This window comes from Myxocyprinus asiaticus, chromosome 25 (genome assembly GCF_019703515.2).
Source record: "Myxocyprinus asiaticus isolate MX2 ecotype Aquarium Trade chromosome 25, UBuf_Myxa_2, whole genome shotgun sequence".
Lineage (NCBI taxonomy): Eukaryota > Metazoa > Chordata > Actinopteri > Cypriniformes > Catostomidae > Myxocyprinus > Myxocyprinus asiaticus.
In genome coordinates, this window is record NC_059368.1 from 43237249 (window position 1) to 43257386 (window position 20138).

General features: G+C 37.4%; 1 protein-coding gene across 2 annotated transcripts in view; it reads right to left on the reverse strand.

Annotated features, from left to right (window-relative positions):
- Nucleotides 1-20138, reverse strand: part of LOC127415814 (mRNA-capping enzyme-like) — a 135736-nt gene that overhangs the window by 101745 nt on the left and 13853 nt on the right. For both annotated transcript variants that reach the window (XM_051654783.1, XM_051654782.1), the window contains exons 5-8: nucleotides 15992-16067; nucleotides 7851-8106; nucleotides 6882-6991; nucleotides 4478-4579 (exon numbers count right to left, since the gene is read on the reverse strand). In XM_051654783.1, the coding sequence (XP_051510743.1) occupies nucleotides 4478-4579; nucleotides 6882-6991; nucleotides 7851-8106; nucleotides 15992-16067 (544 nt within the window). The remainder of the gene's footprint in view (nucleotides 1-4477; nucleotides 4580-6881; nucleotides 6992-7850; nucleotides 8107-15991; nucleotides 16068-20138) is intronic.

Sequence of the window (20138 nt, forward strand, 5' to 3'; positions counted from 1 at the left end):
GGCTCCTGTTCTGAATAAAAATAAGCAAAGAACATGAGTGGGGGTGGGGGGTTGCTAGGGCATTGCAATGTGGTTGTAAATACTTTGGAATACTTAGAATGACAAAATACACTTCACAAAATATGTTATCTGAAAAAAATAAAAGCCTCAATATCTTATGCAGTGTTGCTTCTCAAGTTTTAAGGATTTTTAGATATTTTGGCAGGAAAACAACACAAAATTCTCATTAAGTATGGGATTTTTGCTGTCCATCTTTTCCCTATTATCAAACATGATAATTGGTGCCAAATGCAGGCAGAAATCGGCGGTGGAAACTCCGTCACTGTTACTAGCCACTTTGGCAGGTGATGTTTTCAGGGTTTTTGCTTCATCCTTCAGGCTTCCATCATTATCCACGATTTATCATTATGCATGCTTGGACAGCGCAGAGCTGATCACATTCAACCAGGCTTCCCTCGATATTGCGGCGCAGATCACAAAACGTATGCAACCCATTCTAAATTTAACACAGATTGTTTTACAGTGCTTTGAAGGAAGTCAGACATCTCAAACAGCTAGACAGCCTTGACATCTGACAAGGAAAAAGGGTAAACAACACAGTGGCATGTACCAACATAAATTACACTTTTCAATCTACACATCAACACCCTTAATAAAACTTTTCATGTTTTGTACTGCAGTTACACTTAAAGCTAATATGACAAAACGTTTAAAGATTCACATTAAATAAGCACAAATCTATTAGACTAAACATGTTTTAATACAACTGTGAATGTTGTAGTTAAAGTTTCTAAATGTGTTTAGGATATTCGTTTTCCCATAACAAATCCTATAGTTTATTTGTTTTAGAAAGACTATCTACATTGACCTAACCACAGTCATGAGGAGCCATCAATGGACTTACCTGTGGTAATGGCCTTATTATTAAAAATGCCAGAATCAAAGAACAAATGTAACACGTTCATAAGTAATACAATTTTGAATGACAAGAACTTCCATGAATTATGGACAAATGATTGACAAAGTTTTCCTCCTGTTCTGTCCTACTCCTGTTCTGACTGGTTATGTTTGCTTTCATATATTCAAACAGATTACTTGGACCTGTGTCCTGCTAAACTCATGTCATTCTTGTTCAAATAAAATGTTCAAACAAATGCACGCAGTTACAGTCTCCAGTTACTTTTATCACTTTTTGTGGGCCAGGGGATTTTGGCAAGTGAAAATGATGAGTGGCTAATGACTTTGGAACACCACCAGCTACAGTGGGCAATGAGCCAAAAGATAATGTCAAGCCCTGGATAGAAAGCATCAAAAAAATATAGTTGCACTTACTATTTAACAATAAAATAAATAAACACAATTCTTTGTCTGTCTTTTTCTTCTGCACTAGCTTCTGTACTACTCTAGCAACTTGGAGAACTTGGCAATGCGATACTTAAGATATTATTGACATTTGTTAGTCGCTTTGGATAAAAGCATCTGCTAATTGACTAAATGAAAATATAATCATGCCTAGAAACAGGTGCATTTATGGGCTAGAAAAAGCATTTTAGCTTAGCATAAAGCTAAAGGTTTACATGACAATTTACACAAAGGTCTAAACATTCTTCAAACAAGATACATTTGAGAAGCAAAATGACTTCAAATAATAAGTCTTTTTTAAATAAATCTAAAACATTTAAAAAAATGTATGCTTAAATTTGCGGTAAGAAAAAAAATTCTGATTCAAAGGGAAAACAAGTTTATTTTTCTTACCCCATTGGCAAATAGTTTTTTCTTGTTTTAGGCATAATCCCTACCAAGTTTTGTTAAATTTCTCAGAAAACAAGACTTAATATCTTATGCCATTCTGCTTCTTGTTTTAAGATTGTTTAGAAATGTATACCGGAAAATGAGACAAAAATACTCCGAAATAAAATGATTTTTTTGCACTAACATAACACATCACAAGACAATATTTCACCGCTGTTCAAACACTCCTCGGATGTTTTCCAGCTAAATAGAGTAAACGTTAAATGAAACAAAAGACAATAAAATAAATCTAAATACTGTTTGAATGTAACTATTCTGATTGCCAATTTTTTTTCCTTAACAGTTATGGAATGCAGTTACTAATATTTCATATTTTAGATATGTTAAACACATTACATGTACTCAGTTAATCCCCAACCCTGGTTAAGGCAACATTTGGTAATAACTGTAAGTTAATTGTTACTAAGGGTTGTCTTATCAAAACGTGTTTGTTGCAACCGGCTAGTGTCAAGATATGGCTCGGGTCCATCCTTCAATGTGATTTCACACATTTTATCGTTCGCATCGAAGTGATCAAATTTTGAAAACCGTAGTCCCATGATTTGAGGTATCACTCATGTTTATTGTACAAACAGTGTGGGGCACTCATGAATATGTAAGTTACTGTGTGACGATAATAGTGATACCTATAATAAAGAACAATACTGGATAACGCTATAGCCAACAATAACAGACGTTTTCCCCTCAAAAAACAGAACATTACAGGTTATATTGTAAGATTACATGCGGCTACAACATGAGAAAGAAAATGACATAAACAAGCCAAGCCAGATTTAGCAGCTCTATGCTGTTTATGAGCGGAAACTCATTGCTGAAAAAGATATGCACTGATTAATAACAATACATCCCAGAGGCATTTACACTGCAGGACTGATTAACTCATTGATTAATGACTATGCTTTGATTAAGCAGTGTGGTTCATTTCCATCAGAAAAATGCAGATACATCATGTTGATAATGAAGATTTAAAAAAAAAAAAAAACAGTCAATAGAGTCAATAGAGGTTTAGTGCGAGTGGCTTTGATGGGCTTCATTCCAGAAACACGACTAGAGCGATAACACCATATGCGTAAAGAATTGTTTTATGAACTATTTAGCTACACCGAAAGATGTTTATTTGCTTTTCATGAAAGAGGTCCACAGGCATTTGATATCAATGATGTCAAACCTGGCCTAATGTGCCAAGTTTGAGTATGCAAATGAAGGAATGTGATTTAAAAACTACAACCGACGGGAAGATTTTATGTGAATAACAACTTACATTTTGGTCTGTTCTTCACACAACAAAAAGAAAGTCACATCGGTTTGCATCAGCTTGAGGGTGAGTAAATGATGGCAAAATTTTCATGTTTGGTGAAATATCCCTTTAATACTCTGCTGTGTGGTCATTATTATTGAGCACTGCTGGGTGTCTCCAGAGTAAAGCTATCAGAGATACATGCTGGTTCACCACAGCACAAGATATTGGGCTTGTTAGAGCACATCTCCAGTTAAAGACAACCACAACATGCTTTCAACATCTCGGTCGTTGACTCAGGCATCTCTCCATTAAAGAATAACAGCCATTCATTTCAAATGGGTTTAGACAACATCGTTCATTCACTGCTGTCTGGACATGAAACATTCTACAAGGTGCCAGCTGTGGAGCCACTGAACTGATCACTTCAGTGGATGAGAGTGTAATGATGTTGAAACAGACATTTGATGCTAGTTTGAGCACATGAGACAGCAGGAGTGACTTTTCACATCATTAAAGCAGACAAACTGAGGCTGAGCTGCCATTAGATGACCTTCACCATCATTAATGACCACTCTATGTGCACTACACTCTAACATCTCCAATAGAGGACGTGACAATTACACTGAATATCATTTGAAAGGGTCTAGGGAATATCACACCCGCCAGAGTGCTGTATGGCCCTACATCAGCACAATTGTGATCTGGTCGCAAGTGATCACAGCCGTGCTGATTTAGGGCCATACAGCACTCTTGCAAGTGTGAAATTGCTTTTATAGAACAGTTCAAAGAACAAGTAAATAAAAAAAAACATGAGGAAAAACTAAGGACTCACAAAAAACACGTTTACGCATGAAACTACTTTCTTAGGCCACGGATCAGGATCTTTCGTTGCTAGTTCAAAAGATGCGCACAAGCCTCCGTTACGAATTCCAAAACATCACTTCAGAGAAAGCGAATGAGCTTTTAAAGGACCCACAAATACATGCTTTAGCATATGATTTTTCTTGATCTTTTCAAATAAGAGTTTGAGGGATTATGTAGACATACTGTACTTTAATGTTCACTTAAACTCAAAGCTTCCTCCTCAGTCCAAAACAAGGTTATTATAGTTAACTTGCAGTGAAAAAAATACTTTTGTTAAATAAACAAACTATAAATGTGCACAAAAATATGATTGAAAATGTAATAAAATTACAAAGAAAATTACTAGTATTTTTTACTGATTTATTAATAAATAACTTACTGACCCAATATATCTATATATATATATTTTAAAGCTGTTATATTACTATATGATTTATAAATTCAATCTTCACAGAGCATGCCCACAAGAGGCCTATCAGTTAGACAGTGTGCAGGTACCGAATTCACACTACAGTTTCATCTGTTTTAAGTACGGACTGTGACATCAGTTATTGTACTCACCGTGTCCCGTCTGCCTTCCAGCTGACCTTATACACATTCTGCTCTATCAGACGAATATTCCTTCGGTCCATCGACACAGGCTGAGCACCAGGAAACCCAGATCTGACAAACACACACAAACAACAATAATGTAATTTCGGGACACAAATTACACACTGGGAGTTTTCATTCATCAACTTATTGATGACAAGACACGTGGGTGCTGTTTTCAACAGGCAGAATTTAAGTAAATAATCTCATTCCATTTTTACAAGTATTCAACAATTTGTAGTGCTGACTGCATTTGTCAAGTTCAACCTTTCAGCACTGTTACCAAACTAATTGGAAAAAGATCAAACTAATATATTTTTTTCTTTAATTATTGGAAAATATAAGTTTATCAATAACTACAAACCAACATTTATTGCCAAACTAGCTAGCCTCTACTGAGTGATGTAGATGATTTTAAGTGCAGTCATGGAACTCTACATGGCGCAAGCTGTTGGTCTTTGAACTAGTAATCTGTTAGCCAATTGGCTCACACACTCCATGGTGCAAGCTGATAGGTCCTTTGACATGTAATCTGTTAGCCAATCAACTTGCGTATTTGTGTAACATTTATATTGCTCAGTTTTTTGCAGATGAGCCGGTTTCACTGCAGAGAGCTGTAAGAGTTTTCTCTCTGAAACCCTCCTCCTCCCCAGCATCACCTGTCTAGATCTGCTTTAAGGGGATTAACAGCAGCAGCAGCAGTATAGCAGATCTAGCCCGCCAAGTACAAACCTTCCAACTTGTCATATCCATTATAACATAAATTCTTTTTCAGCGAGTTGTCATGACTGAACTTATTTGAGGATAAATATTCAACTCTGTTAATTGCGACCATCTATAGAATTTTGTAGATTTCAATGTTAAAAATATAATGAATTTTTTATTATTTATTTATTTATTTTCTGTTAGATTTATTTACGTTTATGGCTAGAAAATAAAATCACACCAAAAGGGTTTTATACTGTATGTCTAAAATTTTGGTAAAAGCCTAAAAAACGTATTAAATTAAAGCTGAACTTTTATGGTGTTAAAATACTTTCTCCTATCCCAGCTTAATATGCAGCCATTTGTAGGTTCATTTTCTCAAAAACTGTAAACAATATGTCTCTCCTGTCCCAAATGGTAAACTTGATGTGGTCTCGTGGTCTTCATTTGCTCATCCCTGCGAAGTCCACAAGAGTGTAAGGGGTCCCATTTGACATGAGTGCCTCTTTTGCGCCCTCCACGTGCCCTTCGGTGACCCGCATCAGTGCGAGCTCTCCAGCGGTCTACTACCCAACAGTCCCCGACACTGATCCTCATGACCAATCACAACAGACTGGTGTTTCCAAGCTGGAGGAAAATTCATGGCGGACGAGGTGATATCAAGTGCGGATTAAATATGGAGTTCAATAATTGTTTTCTCTGATTGTCTACAACAGATCTCTCTCTCTTTTTTTTTTTTAAAGGAATATTCGGGGTTCAATACAAGTTAAGCTCAATCAACAGCAGTTTACCAGAGATAGCATAGCTCTTAGACCAGAGATAGCTCTTATTTAGTTTCTATTGAATAAACTTTTGCTATCATTGTTTCAAAGAGGGTTTTAATATTATTGTGAGTTTCTAAATACTAAGACATGAGGGAGTATGCTTCTGCATGTAGCTGCAGCTGGCAAGATCCATTATGTAAATAGCAATGTTCGGTCTACCTGCAATATTTAACCTGAAGAACAGCATGGCTGTGTATATATATAAATGATTTCTGCAATCTACGGAAGTGTGTGAGATGCATGTTTTCCTTTCTATGCATTTGACTGTTTTAAGCACCTGCATGAAACCAGGTATCCAAGTCATGTTTATTTGTTCACTAAATAATTAAAAAGATGGTGTTTTGTTGTTGTTGTTACATGTTCACTTTGTCTTACAGAAGTTCATGATTAAATCTTGTAATGGCGTGAGTTGGGGGCGGAATTACCTGTTTGCTCGAAGACTGTTTATTTTTGCCATTCCGTTCGGTGCCACATAAATTACACTCTTCAGCTTTACAGGGGTCACGACATGCCTTTTTTAAAATTATTTTAAAATGTTTGGATTTTTGGATATTATATTATATTACAGCATATATAAATGTCAAAAGATCAAGGAAAATTTGATTCCTCATGTCACGACCCCTTTAATAGAAAATAAAACATCTTAAAATTCCTTCTTTACATTAAGAGTTTCAGTCCATGTTTTGTACCCAATAAATGTGATGTACACACATCAGCAGTACGATTGTGATTTACAAGTTTTCTATTTCACACATCAGTCACACAGGCTCACAGCTGGAAGGGATCCATAGGCGATAAAACACACTTACCCACACGTGCAAACACACATACACGCACACACTCACTTGTCCCACTCAGAAAACTCCTGGCATTTTCGCTGGATCTCGCCGAGTTTGGGTTGTGACGTGACTTGAGAGACTCCTTTGACGGACACCCCCTCCAGAAACACAGCCCCCTGAGACACAACATACATAAACAACACTTCAGACTGCCTGTCATGTCTACCCTACCCGCACACTAACTGCACAGATCATGACTGACATTCACAATGGAAAGGAACATGATGCCCAGAATACTAAAAGCAATGTTCCTGGTATTAAACAATCAAATGTATATGTGCAGCATTTGTGCCATGCTGTCAATTACTACAGAAAAATTTCAGCTCATGCCCCAGTATGCATAAATGACTGAAAAATGCATTTACAGTAATACACTTATAAAGGAAGTCTATAGAGCAAGTGTGCAGCACCACAAATAAATGTTTCAAACATGTAATTCACACTGTTACACGTGTTGGTGTAAGACTAGTGTGATAGACTTACATTATAAGTGCTTTACTATAAACACGATTTTTGTTTGTGTTTACAAACTGAGAGATAGGTCATAATTATTTTCTGTAGTCAGCAATTTTTGATGCAGTCATTTTTAGATTTAAAATTATTTAAATTAGGCAGATGGGAAAATTTTCCGTGAATAGCAACTTAAATTTTGGTCTGTTCCTTACACAAAACTATCGTTTGACTTCAGAAAACTTGATATATAGCACATGATGTCATATGAACTACTTTTATGGTGCTTTTTGTCCTTTTTGGAGCTTGAAAGATGTGGTCACTATGATCCACAGACAATAACACCATACAGGTTTGAAAAAACCTGTACTTGAAAGTACTTGACAGATCTTTCATTTCTTGGGTTAACCAATACTTTAAGTGGGATTTTCCTTTATGAGTATAAATAAAGGACTTCAAACCAACTGAATCAGAACTAGCACAAGCTTCAAGTGATGAAATGTTGATATGAGTTTGATTACTCGCCAGTTTCAGTCGTTCCTTCTTCTTCTTTTTGCCGTGAGTGGAGTGTGAGGAGCTGGGCTCCGCCGCCTGATTGATGGTGTTTCCATCATCATCCACACCTTCATCCTCCTCTTCATCAAAGCACCACTCAGGGAGGGCAGGCGCAGGTGGGGTGTCCTCTACATCACCATAGCGACGGAAGAGCTCCTTCAGATAATCTCCTTTATAGATTCCCGGTGCCCGAGCCTGAGAAAACGCTGCCACCGCGGCTTCAATACTAAGATGACAAAACACACAATCACATAAACTGCATTCCTCACCCATGAGAAACAGATGAGCAGTTTGATTACTTGCAAATGCAACAACAACCCTGGAATTACAGAAGAACAGGAGTGCAAAACATTCTTGACACCAGTAGATTAAAAGTCGCTGCAAAAATTTTATATATATATATATATATATATATATAAATACTATTTGTCAACCCATCCACACTTACAGTACATTGATACATAGAATTTTTCTGGCCCATAATAATAGAATACTGTGTACTGTGTATTTTATCAAACACATTTTTTGTGGAAGTTGCCCAAATATTCAATATTATTTAAATCACACACAAAAATAAGCCTTAAAAATGTACGGAAGGTAAATAGTAAAATGCTGCCAATTTTTTTAATTTTTATTTATTTCAGATGGTTACTGTAGAATCAGCTAACTATAATAAAGAAAACATTAGTACTAGCAATTATCAGATATGACTAGCAAGTCATAAAGACAACATGTTTACATCACCACAAGAGTAAAATGTGAGGAAAATTTCGATTCAGAATGAAATTTGCCTTTATTTTGTCGTATGGTATATCCTGGGCTACACTGAAGAAAAATAAAATGACTAGTAAGATTTACTTAATTTGTATTAAGTTTTTGCACATAGTTATTCTAAGAAAATTGCAATTGTATAAAATTAAGTAAAATCTACTTAACTTCATGACATAATGATTAAAGTGAGTGAGTAAATTTAACTTAAACATTTCGGTTAGTAGAGTAACTTTTACTTACAAATCTGATGTACATTGTACTTGAATAAAATCAGTAAAAATTTCCAATTTTTAACTTTCCTCACTAAAACGTTTAAATCATTTACCAGATAACATATGAAAGCTTAATGCATGCTATGTAGTCTATTCGACAACATCACCTTAAATTACTGGCAATATAAATGATATGTAGGGCTACGCACTCAGATGTGAACACTTGGTGCAAACAACACGATGACGGTAGCAATACACAGAATTTGTTTTGATCATGAACAAGTAATTTGAAGTCGAAAATGAACTTCACACTTCACAAAACAAGTTGCCAAACATAAAAACAAATCAACAATCAAAAACGGTGTAAATAAACTTGCAAACTGAAACCATGCAAGCTCATTAATTATTCTAACCCGTTGCATGCTGGGAAAAACAGCATTGAAAAGTAAAATTAAGTTATTTTATCCACCTGCAAAATGTACTCAAATTAGCAAATAAACATGACAAGGTTTTCTAATTTGGGATTGATACATGATGATGCATTGTAAAGATAACAAACAATCCTAAATCATATTTACTTATAAGCTAGAGCATTACATTTTTACATGTTTGAATTGAGTACAAATGTGGAATTTACTTAATATTTTCAAGTTGCCGCTTAAACTAACTTATTCAATGTAGAAAGTACTTAATCTTTTCTGCTAAATTTCCTTCACCAGTGCAGCCAAGAAAATTATACACAAAGTTATTTACCAGGGCAGTATGTCTTTATTTACTTGGAAAACACAATGTGGAAAATATCTTAGCCATTGCATGTTTTAGCTATTTTCAGCCTATGACATGATCCATTAAACTTGGTGAATTATTGAGTCCAATTAAAAATGAAGTATTGGCCACATTCACACAGCTGTTTGAATACGGCTGTGACTTCAATTGTTTGTTCATACAGACAGCATTCGAACTGCTACTGTGCTAATGTATGAATGGGACATTTCAAGACTCACACATGTAAGTAAATACGGCTGTCAATCCCAAACACTGACTGTGTGAACGTAGCCATAGGCTAGTCAAACCAGGAGTGGAAGTGTTTGGATTTAAAACTGAAGAGTAACTATTTTCATAAGAAGTGCTCTTGTAGAGTGTGCTGTTGATCAACTGGTTTTGTTTTAGGACACAGATTTTACATTGGACTTCAAATAGTGACCTAACACAGCAGCAAAACTATTTATTGTAAAAAGGTAACAAAAATTTTCTTATAATCCAACATTGAAGTATATAAATATCACCATTAACTGCATAGGCCCAACGTGCAAAATTATTCACATGAGGACACAGGGTGAATAGGTAATAATTCACTGTACAAAACGTACTGTGATCAGGAAGCAAATTCAAATTTAAAATCTATGTTGTATTTTATCTTGTTTAGTTTTGTTCATGGTTTTTAAGAATGAGGGCATTTCACGCAACCTGTCCATGTTGGCATCTGTCTAAGTGACAGATGAATTAAAGCCAAAATACTGCAGAGTCTGGTTGGATGCATGGTCTTTGACGTCAACAACAAAAGATATGGGAAGTGTTTTCTCCTCTCTTATAAACAAAATACAGTTTTCAAATGCATATATTTTTTACTGTATCAAAAAAGTTATCCAACACCTATATCACCCTTGTGAAAAACTAAATGCCCCCTTAAACTTAATTGCTGGTTGTGCCATCTTTAGCAGCAACAACTGCAACCAAACGCTTCCAATAACTGGAGATCAGTCTTTCACTGAATTTTGTCCCACTCTTCTTTGCAGAACTGCCTGAGTTCAGCCTCACTGGAGGGTTTTTGAGCATGAACAGTCCGTTTAAGGTCCTGCCACAGCATCTCAATCGGGCTCAAGTCAGGACTTTGACTAGGCCACTCCAAAACTTAAATTAAGCATCTTTTGAGCCATTCAGAGGTGGAATTACTCCTACACTGGCGGCCAAAAGTTTGGAATAATGTACATATCTTGCTCTTATGGAAAGAAATTGCTACTTTTATTTGCCAAAGTGGCAATCAACTGATCACAATGTACAGTCAGGACATTATTAACATGAAAAATTACTATTACAATTTGAAAAAAATGTTCAGAACTTCTTAAACTACTTCAAAGAGTTCTCATCAAAAAATCCTCCACATGCAGCAATGACAGCTTTACAGATCCTTGGCATTCTAACTGTCAGTTTGTCCAGATACTCAGGTGACATTTCACCCTACACTTCCTGTAGCACTTGCCATAGATGTGACTGTCTTGTCGGGCATTCTCACACACCTTACAGTCTAGCTGATCCCACAAAAGCTCAATGGGGTTAAGATCCATAACACTCTTTTCCAATTATCTGTTGTCCAATGTCTGTGTTTCTCTGCCCACTCTAACCTTTTCTTTTTGAGTTTCTGTTTCAAAAGTGTTTTTTTCTTTGCAATTCTTCCCATAAGGCCTGCACCCCTGAGTCTTCTCTTTACTGTTGTACATGAAACTGGTGTTGAGCGGGTAGAATTCAATGAAGCTGTCAGCTGAGGACATGTGAGGTGTCTATTTCTCAAACTAGAGACTCTGATGTACTTATCCTCTTGTTTAGTTGTACATCCGGCCTTCCACGTCTCTTTCTGTCCTTGTTAGAGTCAGTTGTCCTTTGTCTTTGAAGACTGTAGTGTACACCTTTGTATGAAATCTTTTTTTTTTGGCAATTTCAAGCATTGTATAGACTTCATTCCTCAAAACAATGATTGACTGACAAGTTTCTAGAGAAAGCCGTGTCTTTTTTGCCATTTTTGACCTAATATTGACCTTAAAACATGCCAGTCTATTGCATGCTGTGGCAACTCAAAAACAAAAACAATGTTAAGCTTCATTTAACGAACCAAATAGCTTTCAACTGTGTTTGATATAATGGCAAGTGATTTTCTTGTACCAAGTTAGCAATTTAGCATGATTACTCAAGGATAAGGTGTTGGAGTGATGGCTGCTGGAAATGGGTTTCCCTCAATTATTGCAAGTCACCCTGGCCCTGAAACAGCAAAGCATCCCCAAACCACAAATGTAACGGGACCCCTGTCTTCCAAACAATTCCACTTTTGACTCATCAGTCCACAGAACATTCTCCCAAAAGCTTCGAGGACCATCAAGGTGTGTTTTGGCAAAATTTAGACGAGCCTAAATGTTCTTCTGGGTTAGCACTGGTTTTCGCCTCGCCACTCTTCCATGGATGGCATTTTCGGCCAGTGTCTTTCTGATAGTGGAGTCATGAACAGTGACCTTTACTGATACGAGAGAGGCCTACAGTTCCTTGGATGTTGTCCTTGGCTTTTTTGTGACTTCCTGGATGAGTCATCGCTGTGCTCTTGGAGGAATTTTGCAAGGTCGGCCACTTCTGGGAAGGTTCACTACTCCATTTGGAGATAATGGCTCTCACTGTGGTTCTTTTGAGTCCCAGGGCCTTTGAAATAGCTTTGAAACCCTTCCCAGACTGATGTATTTCAATCACCTTTTTCCTCATCATTTCTGGAATTTCTTTTGACCATGGCATAGTGCACTATTGGGTGAGACCTTTTAGCCAACTTCTTGCTGCTGAAAAATTCTATTTAGGTGTTGATTTGATTGCTAGCAGTAATCAGGCCTGGGTGTGTTTAGTCCAGCTGAACCCCATTATGAATGCAGTTTCACAGAATTGGGGATTTAGTAAGTAAGGGGGCAAATACTTTTTCACACAGGCCCAGTTGGTATTGGATAACTTTTTTGCTTCAATAAATAACAATCATTTAAAAACTGTATTTTGTGTTCACTCAGACTGTCTTTGTTTTATGTTAGATTTTTGTTTGAATTTTTGAAACAATTTAGTATGAGATATACACAAAACCAGAAGAAATCAGGATGGGGCAAATACTTTTTCACAGCACTGTAATATGTTACATCATTTCCATTTTTAATAATATTTTAAAAAATATGCGCGCACTATTTCGCCAAACCCACTTGCACCTAGACACAGCACATGCTTGCATGAAATACCAAAACTTCATGGCCATGCCCACTAGCTTTGTGCTTATTATGTATTGCATAGCACTGCACTCTTAAAATAGGGCCCAATGTCTTTAATGAGGGAATGCACTACAATCCCATGAAGCATTATGAATGATGTAATCAAATGAAAAAAAAACAGAAATACATAAATCTATTTATTTTAAGTTGTTGGTAAGTACAGAGATTTTTTGTTGCAAAATATTCAAATAAATTAGCAGTTTAAGAGTATAGGGAGATGATTTTATGTTTTGATTGTGTAATTCACAGTGTGTCATGGGAGTGGCCGCTTGCTGCAGAACTTTTTTGCCACAGTCTTTTTGTTGCGATTCTCTGAAATTCCACTATTTAAAATTTTTTTGTTTGTTTGTTTGTTTGTTTTTCAAAATTACGTTGAAATAACGTTTTCTGATACACCATCAATTAACAACTTTTTTTTTTTTTTCAATTTGGCATGCCCAATTCCAATGCGCTCTAGGTCCTCATGGTGGCGTAGTGACTTAATCCAGGTGGCAGAGGACGAATCTCAGTTGCCTAGCGTCTGAGACCGCCAATCCACACATCTTATCACGCAGCTTGTTGAGCGTGTTACCGCGGAGACCTAGCACGTGTGGAGGCTTCACGCTACTCTCCGTGGCATCCATGCACAACTCACCATGCACCCCACCGAAAGCGAGAACCACATTATAGCGACCACGAGGAGGTTACCCCATGTGACTCTACCCTCCCTAGCAACCAGGCCAATTGGTTGCTTAGGAAGCCTGACTGGAGTCACTCAGCACGCCCTGGATTCGAACTTGCGACTCCAGGTGTGGTAGTCAGCGTCTTTACTTGCTGAGCTATCCAGGCCTCACTGGTAGGTCTGTCTTTAAAGGTTTTTAAGTTATAATTAATAATCAATTCCCCTTTAGAAACATTTAATGGGATTAAACTTCGAGAACCAGAATGTTGGACTCGATTATTCAGTTCTAGCAAAAAACACAGACAGCAAAAAAAAACTAAATGCTATAAAAAGGAATGTTCCAGGTTCATCTCATCCCAGTTTATAAAAAACAAACAAAAACGTGCAGACGCACTTACAATAGAATTTTATTGTGCAAATGTACAACAATGTGGGACGAGTTCAATTTATTTTCAGTGATTATCGACAGCATAGAGCTTAACTTGTACTGAACCTGGAACTTCTAAAATGTTGCACAAATGTTAACAAATTAAATAAAAATACTTGAAAATAATTAGCAATGTAGCCTTCAACACAAAGTATTTCCACATGTGGCTCTTGACATTTTGGCACTTTCACGTAACTGTTTGAGCCCTGCTGTTGATTCGAATGGGAGTGTTATAGTTTTGCTACAAATCCAAAATATTTCAAAAGTGCCTCCGATGCTTTTCGCTTTTGTTCGAAAGCTTGTTTTTGAGTGTCAGGTGATGCTTCTTGTGCCAACACAAACAGAGGTCTTAAAACTCACTAACCTGTACTGTTGTCATTAAAGGGATAGTTTAACATGCAACAACATGGAGATTTATCTTTTGAAGCTCCAAAAATCACAGACAGTCAGCATAAACATCATTGATACGACTGCAGTGGTTAAATTAATGTCTTCTAAAGTGATATCATCACTTTTGGTGCGAAAAAGATATATTTAAGTACTTTTTAACTCTAATTCATCACTTCATGTAAGCTTCAGGACCGGGTGGAGATCACACGGTCTCTCGTGTGACATATTCGCTTTTCCATGGATACAGATGTTATCTCACATTCTCCACTTGGTTGAGACATCCAAGATGACCACATAAACGCATCATTGTAAGTAAAAAAACAGATAAATACAAATACAAATCTAAATCAAAACCAACCAAGATACTGTACAGTATTCCACCTTCTCTCTTGTAAACAGCGCTGCTCTTCCGGCTATGGCGCGCGTGCCTCAGTTCTCGCTTGTTTCAAATGCCAATGCGATTACATCACACGCGCGTACTGCTGCAGAACAGAAGCATGATTTAGAGTTAAAAAAAAGTACTTGAATATTTATCTTTTTCGCACCAAAAGCGATTGTGTCCCTTTAGAAGACATTAATTTTACAGCTGGTGTCGTTTCGATGACGTTTATGCTATCTATCTGTGATTTTTGGAGCTTCAAAAGAGAAACTGCCATCCATTTGCATTTTAAGGACCTACTGATCTAAGATATTTTTCTATTTTTCTTCAAATGTGTCCTGCTGAAGAAAGAAAGTCATACGCACCTGGGATATCATGAGGGTGAGTAAAGAATTTTCATTTTTGGGTGAACTATCCCTTTTAGGACTAATTTAAACGCCTCTGATTGGCCATTGCATTCGTACACTCAACAGACATGCATGTGATTGGTTACAATGCTGAAGTCTGCTGTTGCAAATAGAACATTTTTAAAACAACAGGAAAAGACATGAATGGAATGCTGTTTTCGACACTTAGTTTGCATGTTTAGATAGTCAACTACATAAAGTCGATTATTTTTTCAATAAATTGTGCAGTCCTTTTATCATCTTCCAATATGGAATTAATCCAGTCTTTTAAAATGAACGAGAGGCGAGTATGTAAGTTGGTATTTGCCAGTATTGGTTTGTGCTATGCTGGTCTCTCAGGATTTTACCCATGATTTACTGATGGTGGAGTCTTAAACACTGACCTCAGGCCATATAAGTAAAGCTGGAACTGCTATGCATGTTTCTTTAATGCACTCTCATCAAACTTTTAGCAGATGGCTTCAAGGAAGATCTACTACTGTTGCAAGCGTTTCCATTTATAGATTACAGCTTTAGAGTTTGCAGGAATCTCAGAGCCTTAGAAATGACTTCATAACCTGTTCAACAGTTCAACAAAACAGCAGTAAAATAAAAAATAAAAATGATAATTCACAATAGTATCAAAACATGGGCATTCCCATATGGGTATGTATAAGCAAAATTTTTCATTGAATTTCCCCCAAAAAAAACAAAACTTTGAGACAAACAGTATATCTATACTGTGATATAAAATTACTCATACTGCGAAATAAGATATACTTTCAGCATGTGTTCATTGGGTGAGTGCATGCATGTTATTGTACCTCCAGTCCATTTTCTCCACCAGGTAGGCACATATTAAAAAGCCTGTGCGGTTGAAGCCATGTGTGCAGTGAATGCCTGCGGAAAACACAACACAGCTGAATCACACAATATTCACATAAACCACCTACACACCAAACCAATCGTTGGGACTCCGGCCCTTTGAACATTTTTATATCTCACTATTATTGAATACTTATGTAGTAGTATAAGTGTCTATGGGCAGAAATGGTCCACTGGCTTCTACAGTGCTGTGAAAAAGTAAAACACAGTTTGTTTCTTACATTTAGCGTGTAAACATAAACCAAGACAAAGTGCCATTGATTAACAAACTTTTGCAATTACCCTACATTTATTAAAGTAGATGCTAGCTGAATGTCAAAACTCAACCATCCATTAAGTTTGTGATTGTTGTTAGTTCTTAATCACCAGACTTCACATAACTGTCACATTTATAGTTCAAATAATTCAACAGATGTATCACCGATTTAGATTTATCATCAAATCAATCTCATATGGGTGCAGCTGTCAATTCTGGGATTATTTCCTCTGGCTAAAGAAAGAAAAAATAAGATTTCAAAAGAGGCACGCTGATGAATGTGTGGATTCCATAACACAGATTTCATAACACAGACACCACAGCTGTCACACTGACTATAGATAATCATTTTACAAAACCTTTATACTGCACTTCTGCAAACACTGATTTCACACTGAAGTCACTCCACAGATGTCTGGGCTTTGACTGGTCACTGCAGGTCTTTTGGTGGGTTTAACCTTGTGCGACCCCACATCCACATGTGTGGACATTGTATTTTTGCTTTTCTATACGCAAAACATATTTGAAATTAATTTAAACTGACTGAATACTGTTCACAACACTCTAGACTGTCATTTAAGGTTAAACTTCTGGCGCACCGAGTCACGTGACACAACAACAGAGAGTCGATTTCCGTGAAGCGCTTCTACAAGCACAGCGCCAACAAAACTGCGTCTGGTGAGAAACCTGTAAGTTTTTTCATTGAAACCTGTTTGGTTGTAAAGAGTAGCATCTCTAGTTTAGTTTAATATGCAGCTTTAAAAAATGCATTCATTTTTCACACATCAGTGCGCTGATAAACATGATGTCCACATATGTGGAAATTCAGACCTTGTTCCTCAAAAGTTGAAAAAACATGTTAGTTATTTTGAATAATTTTCAACATTAACACATTTGTGGGTCATTTTGCTTCATTTTAATATATTTTGTTTTTATATTTTACTTTGTTATCACTGCACAATATGGTTCTATTCATTAACATTAATGAATACATTCCTATATTTACAGTGCAGTTTCACATTGAGAATCAATGTATTCATCCAAAAATGAGAGGCATTCAGAGGCTTTATATTGAGTTAGGATGAAAATAAGGTGCATTTCAAACTTTTCTGAGACCAGTGCAGACAGACAGTACACTGGAGGTTAAGTCATTCACTAAATAGGGAGCAAGGGAGCATCCTATAACTTTCTATGCAGCTAAATGCATTCACTCCTAAAATCCGACCAAAAGTTCAGTTTCAGGCTGCAGATGATGTTTGGATAACTCAATGGTAATCAGTACATCGATTCAGAATTTATAATGCTAAATTTTATTTTAACATGGTTGGCAGTGATTGGATAATGCTGGCCATTACTTTTAATTAGAATTATTTATAAGGCTTAACAGAAAATCAGCATGTAATGTTTGTAACGTCTCATAAAAATGAATAACAAACACTCCTGGACACATAATAAACTATTTGATGAAAAAAATCGTTCTATAGCTCAGTATTATTTAAAATTTCACTACTTAGTTCAGCTGTCCACATGTGGACAATTTAGGAAAACTATTGGCTTGAAAAGAAAAAAAAAATATATATATATATATATATATATTTTTTTTTTTTTGCTTGTTCATTAGGTGCAACTAGTTACAAATAAAAAAGGGAAATGGCAAATGCACACAACAGTCATGATCGGGTCTCAGAAGGTTAAAAGGAATAATCCGCGATGGCACTGGATTCTGCCCCCCGGCGGACGGCAGCCGCTCCTCCGCCCCCTGCCGGACCACTCCAATACCACCGAACCACTTCTCTCCTTTGCGTCATGATCCTCTGCCCCCCGGCGGACGGCAGCCGCTCCTCCGCTTCCTGGCGGACCATTCCAATACCATCAAACCACTTCTCTCCTTTTCGTCGCGATCCTCCAACAACGGCGAGGGCCCTCTGACGGCACGTCTTCCTTCAGTCCTGGGTTTCGGCACCAGTGTGGCAGACAAGCCTCTCGTTCATCGGGAAAGGACAAAGCAGGAACCAGATTAACAATCAAAAAGACTGGGGGCCTGGGTAGCTCCGTGGTAAAGATGCTGTCTACCAGCCCTGGAGTTCGCTAGTTCGAATCCCAGGGCGTGCTGAGTGACTCCAGCCAGGTCTCCTAAGCAACCAAATTGGCCCAGTTGCTAGGGAGGGTAGAGTCACATGGGGTAACCTCCTCGCGGTCACTATAATGTGGTTCATTCTCGGTGGGGCATGTGGTGAGTTGAGCGTGGATGCCGCAGTGGATGGTGTGAAGCCTCCACACGCGCTATGTCTCCGTGGCAATGCGCTCTCCCTCTGGCGTCCCCGGCTCCTCCTTTTATCTCTTTCCTGCTGATTGGGCAACTCAGCGCTGGGCATGAATCCTCTCGGCCCGGCCACGCCCTCCTCCTCGTCACAATGATGTTTATTATTTCAAATCGTCTTGCTACTTCCCGGACAGCAAAAGACGGATGATGGATCCCGGTTTCATTCTCTCCACCTTCTTGCAAAACATAGCTGAACGTCAAACCATACTTGCTTTAAAAGCCCTCTGGGTGTATAAGGGGAAAGTGTAGGTGTATTTCTAATTATCTCAAGGTGAGACTCAGTAGTACAGGGCCGATGAACACTGGTGTATCTTCCGTTTTTGTTTTTTTTTCTGTAGCACTTCACAGTTGATTTAAAGATGACATTGCATGCCTTGATGATGTTGTGTTTAGAGATGTGACCGTTAATCTTGGATCTGAGACTCAACATCAGACTTCATACACTATATTCACATCTGGAGGCTTATTAAACATAGGCATAAAACTCTTGCAATGTCTCATTACGGAGGACAGCATATTAGGTGCATCAATATAGAACGGTTATTAAAACTGACTGGAACAACCTGTGCATTAAATGGTTTTAACGCACACATTCTAGCCAATCAGAATTGAGTATTCGAATAGACCATGGTATAAATATTTTGATGCTGTGTTTTGTCCTTTCTGGAGCTTAAAGTGTTGTTCTATGGAAAAGAGCCACGTCAAGATTATTAAAAATTCACCTTCTGTGTTCCACTGGAAAAAAATAACAGGATTCCGCTTTGGAACAACGTGAGTAAATAAAGACTTGCAGCAACAGCAGTGATGACTTTGGGTCGCGATCTGCATTTAGTTGGCAAGACACAAACTCAAACCATCCACTGCTGCAGTAGAGACCGACTCATGACTCAGTCCCTGTCCACACTTTCTGGTAGGCGGTAACGTACTGCAAGACACAGACAGATACTAGAACAGTACATCTTGTCAACAGTCAAGTGCACAGTATCTTTTTCCGTGAACACCTGCACAATACATCACAACTCACTTTACTGCAAATGTATTGCCTACATACTATACATTTATACCTCATTTATATTTTTTTTTTACTGTACAATATGTTTGCTTATTTGGGTTGTGTTGTTTATTAGAGGTTGAACAGTTTAGCGGTTTTGCCGTTTAATCTAAGCTGATAGTTGCTTTTGGAACTATCGGCTATTGGCAGAAAATAACGACAATAGTTGGCAAATAGTTTTTTGCATGCTAGACTATGACCACAGCCTCTGGAGAAGAAATTTAACCAATCAGTCACCTCGTGAAGATTTGCTGTGCCTAAATATGCCTTTCTGACGATATTCATCCATATTTGTGTGTATTTTATACTTCTGATATTTTGATTAGGCTAGAGAAGTGTTCTAATATGGAGTGAGGGCATGTATATGAGTATAGGTAAATGTGCCTTGTGATTAAGGCTGTCACGATTACGAAATTTGGCTGACAATTACCAAACAAATAATTGCGATTAGTGGTC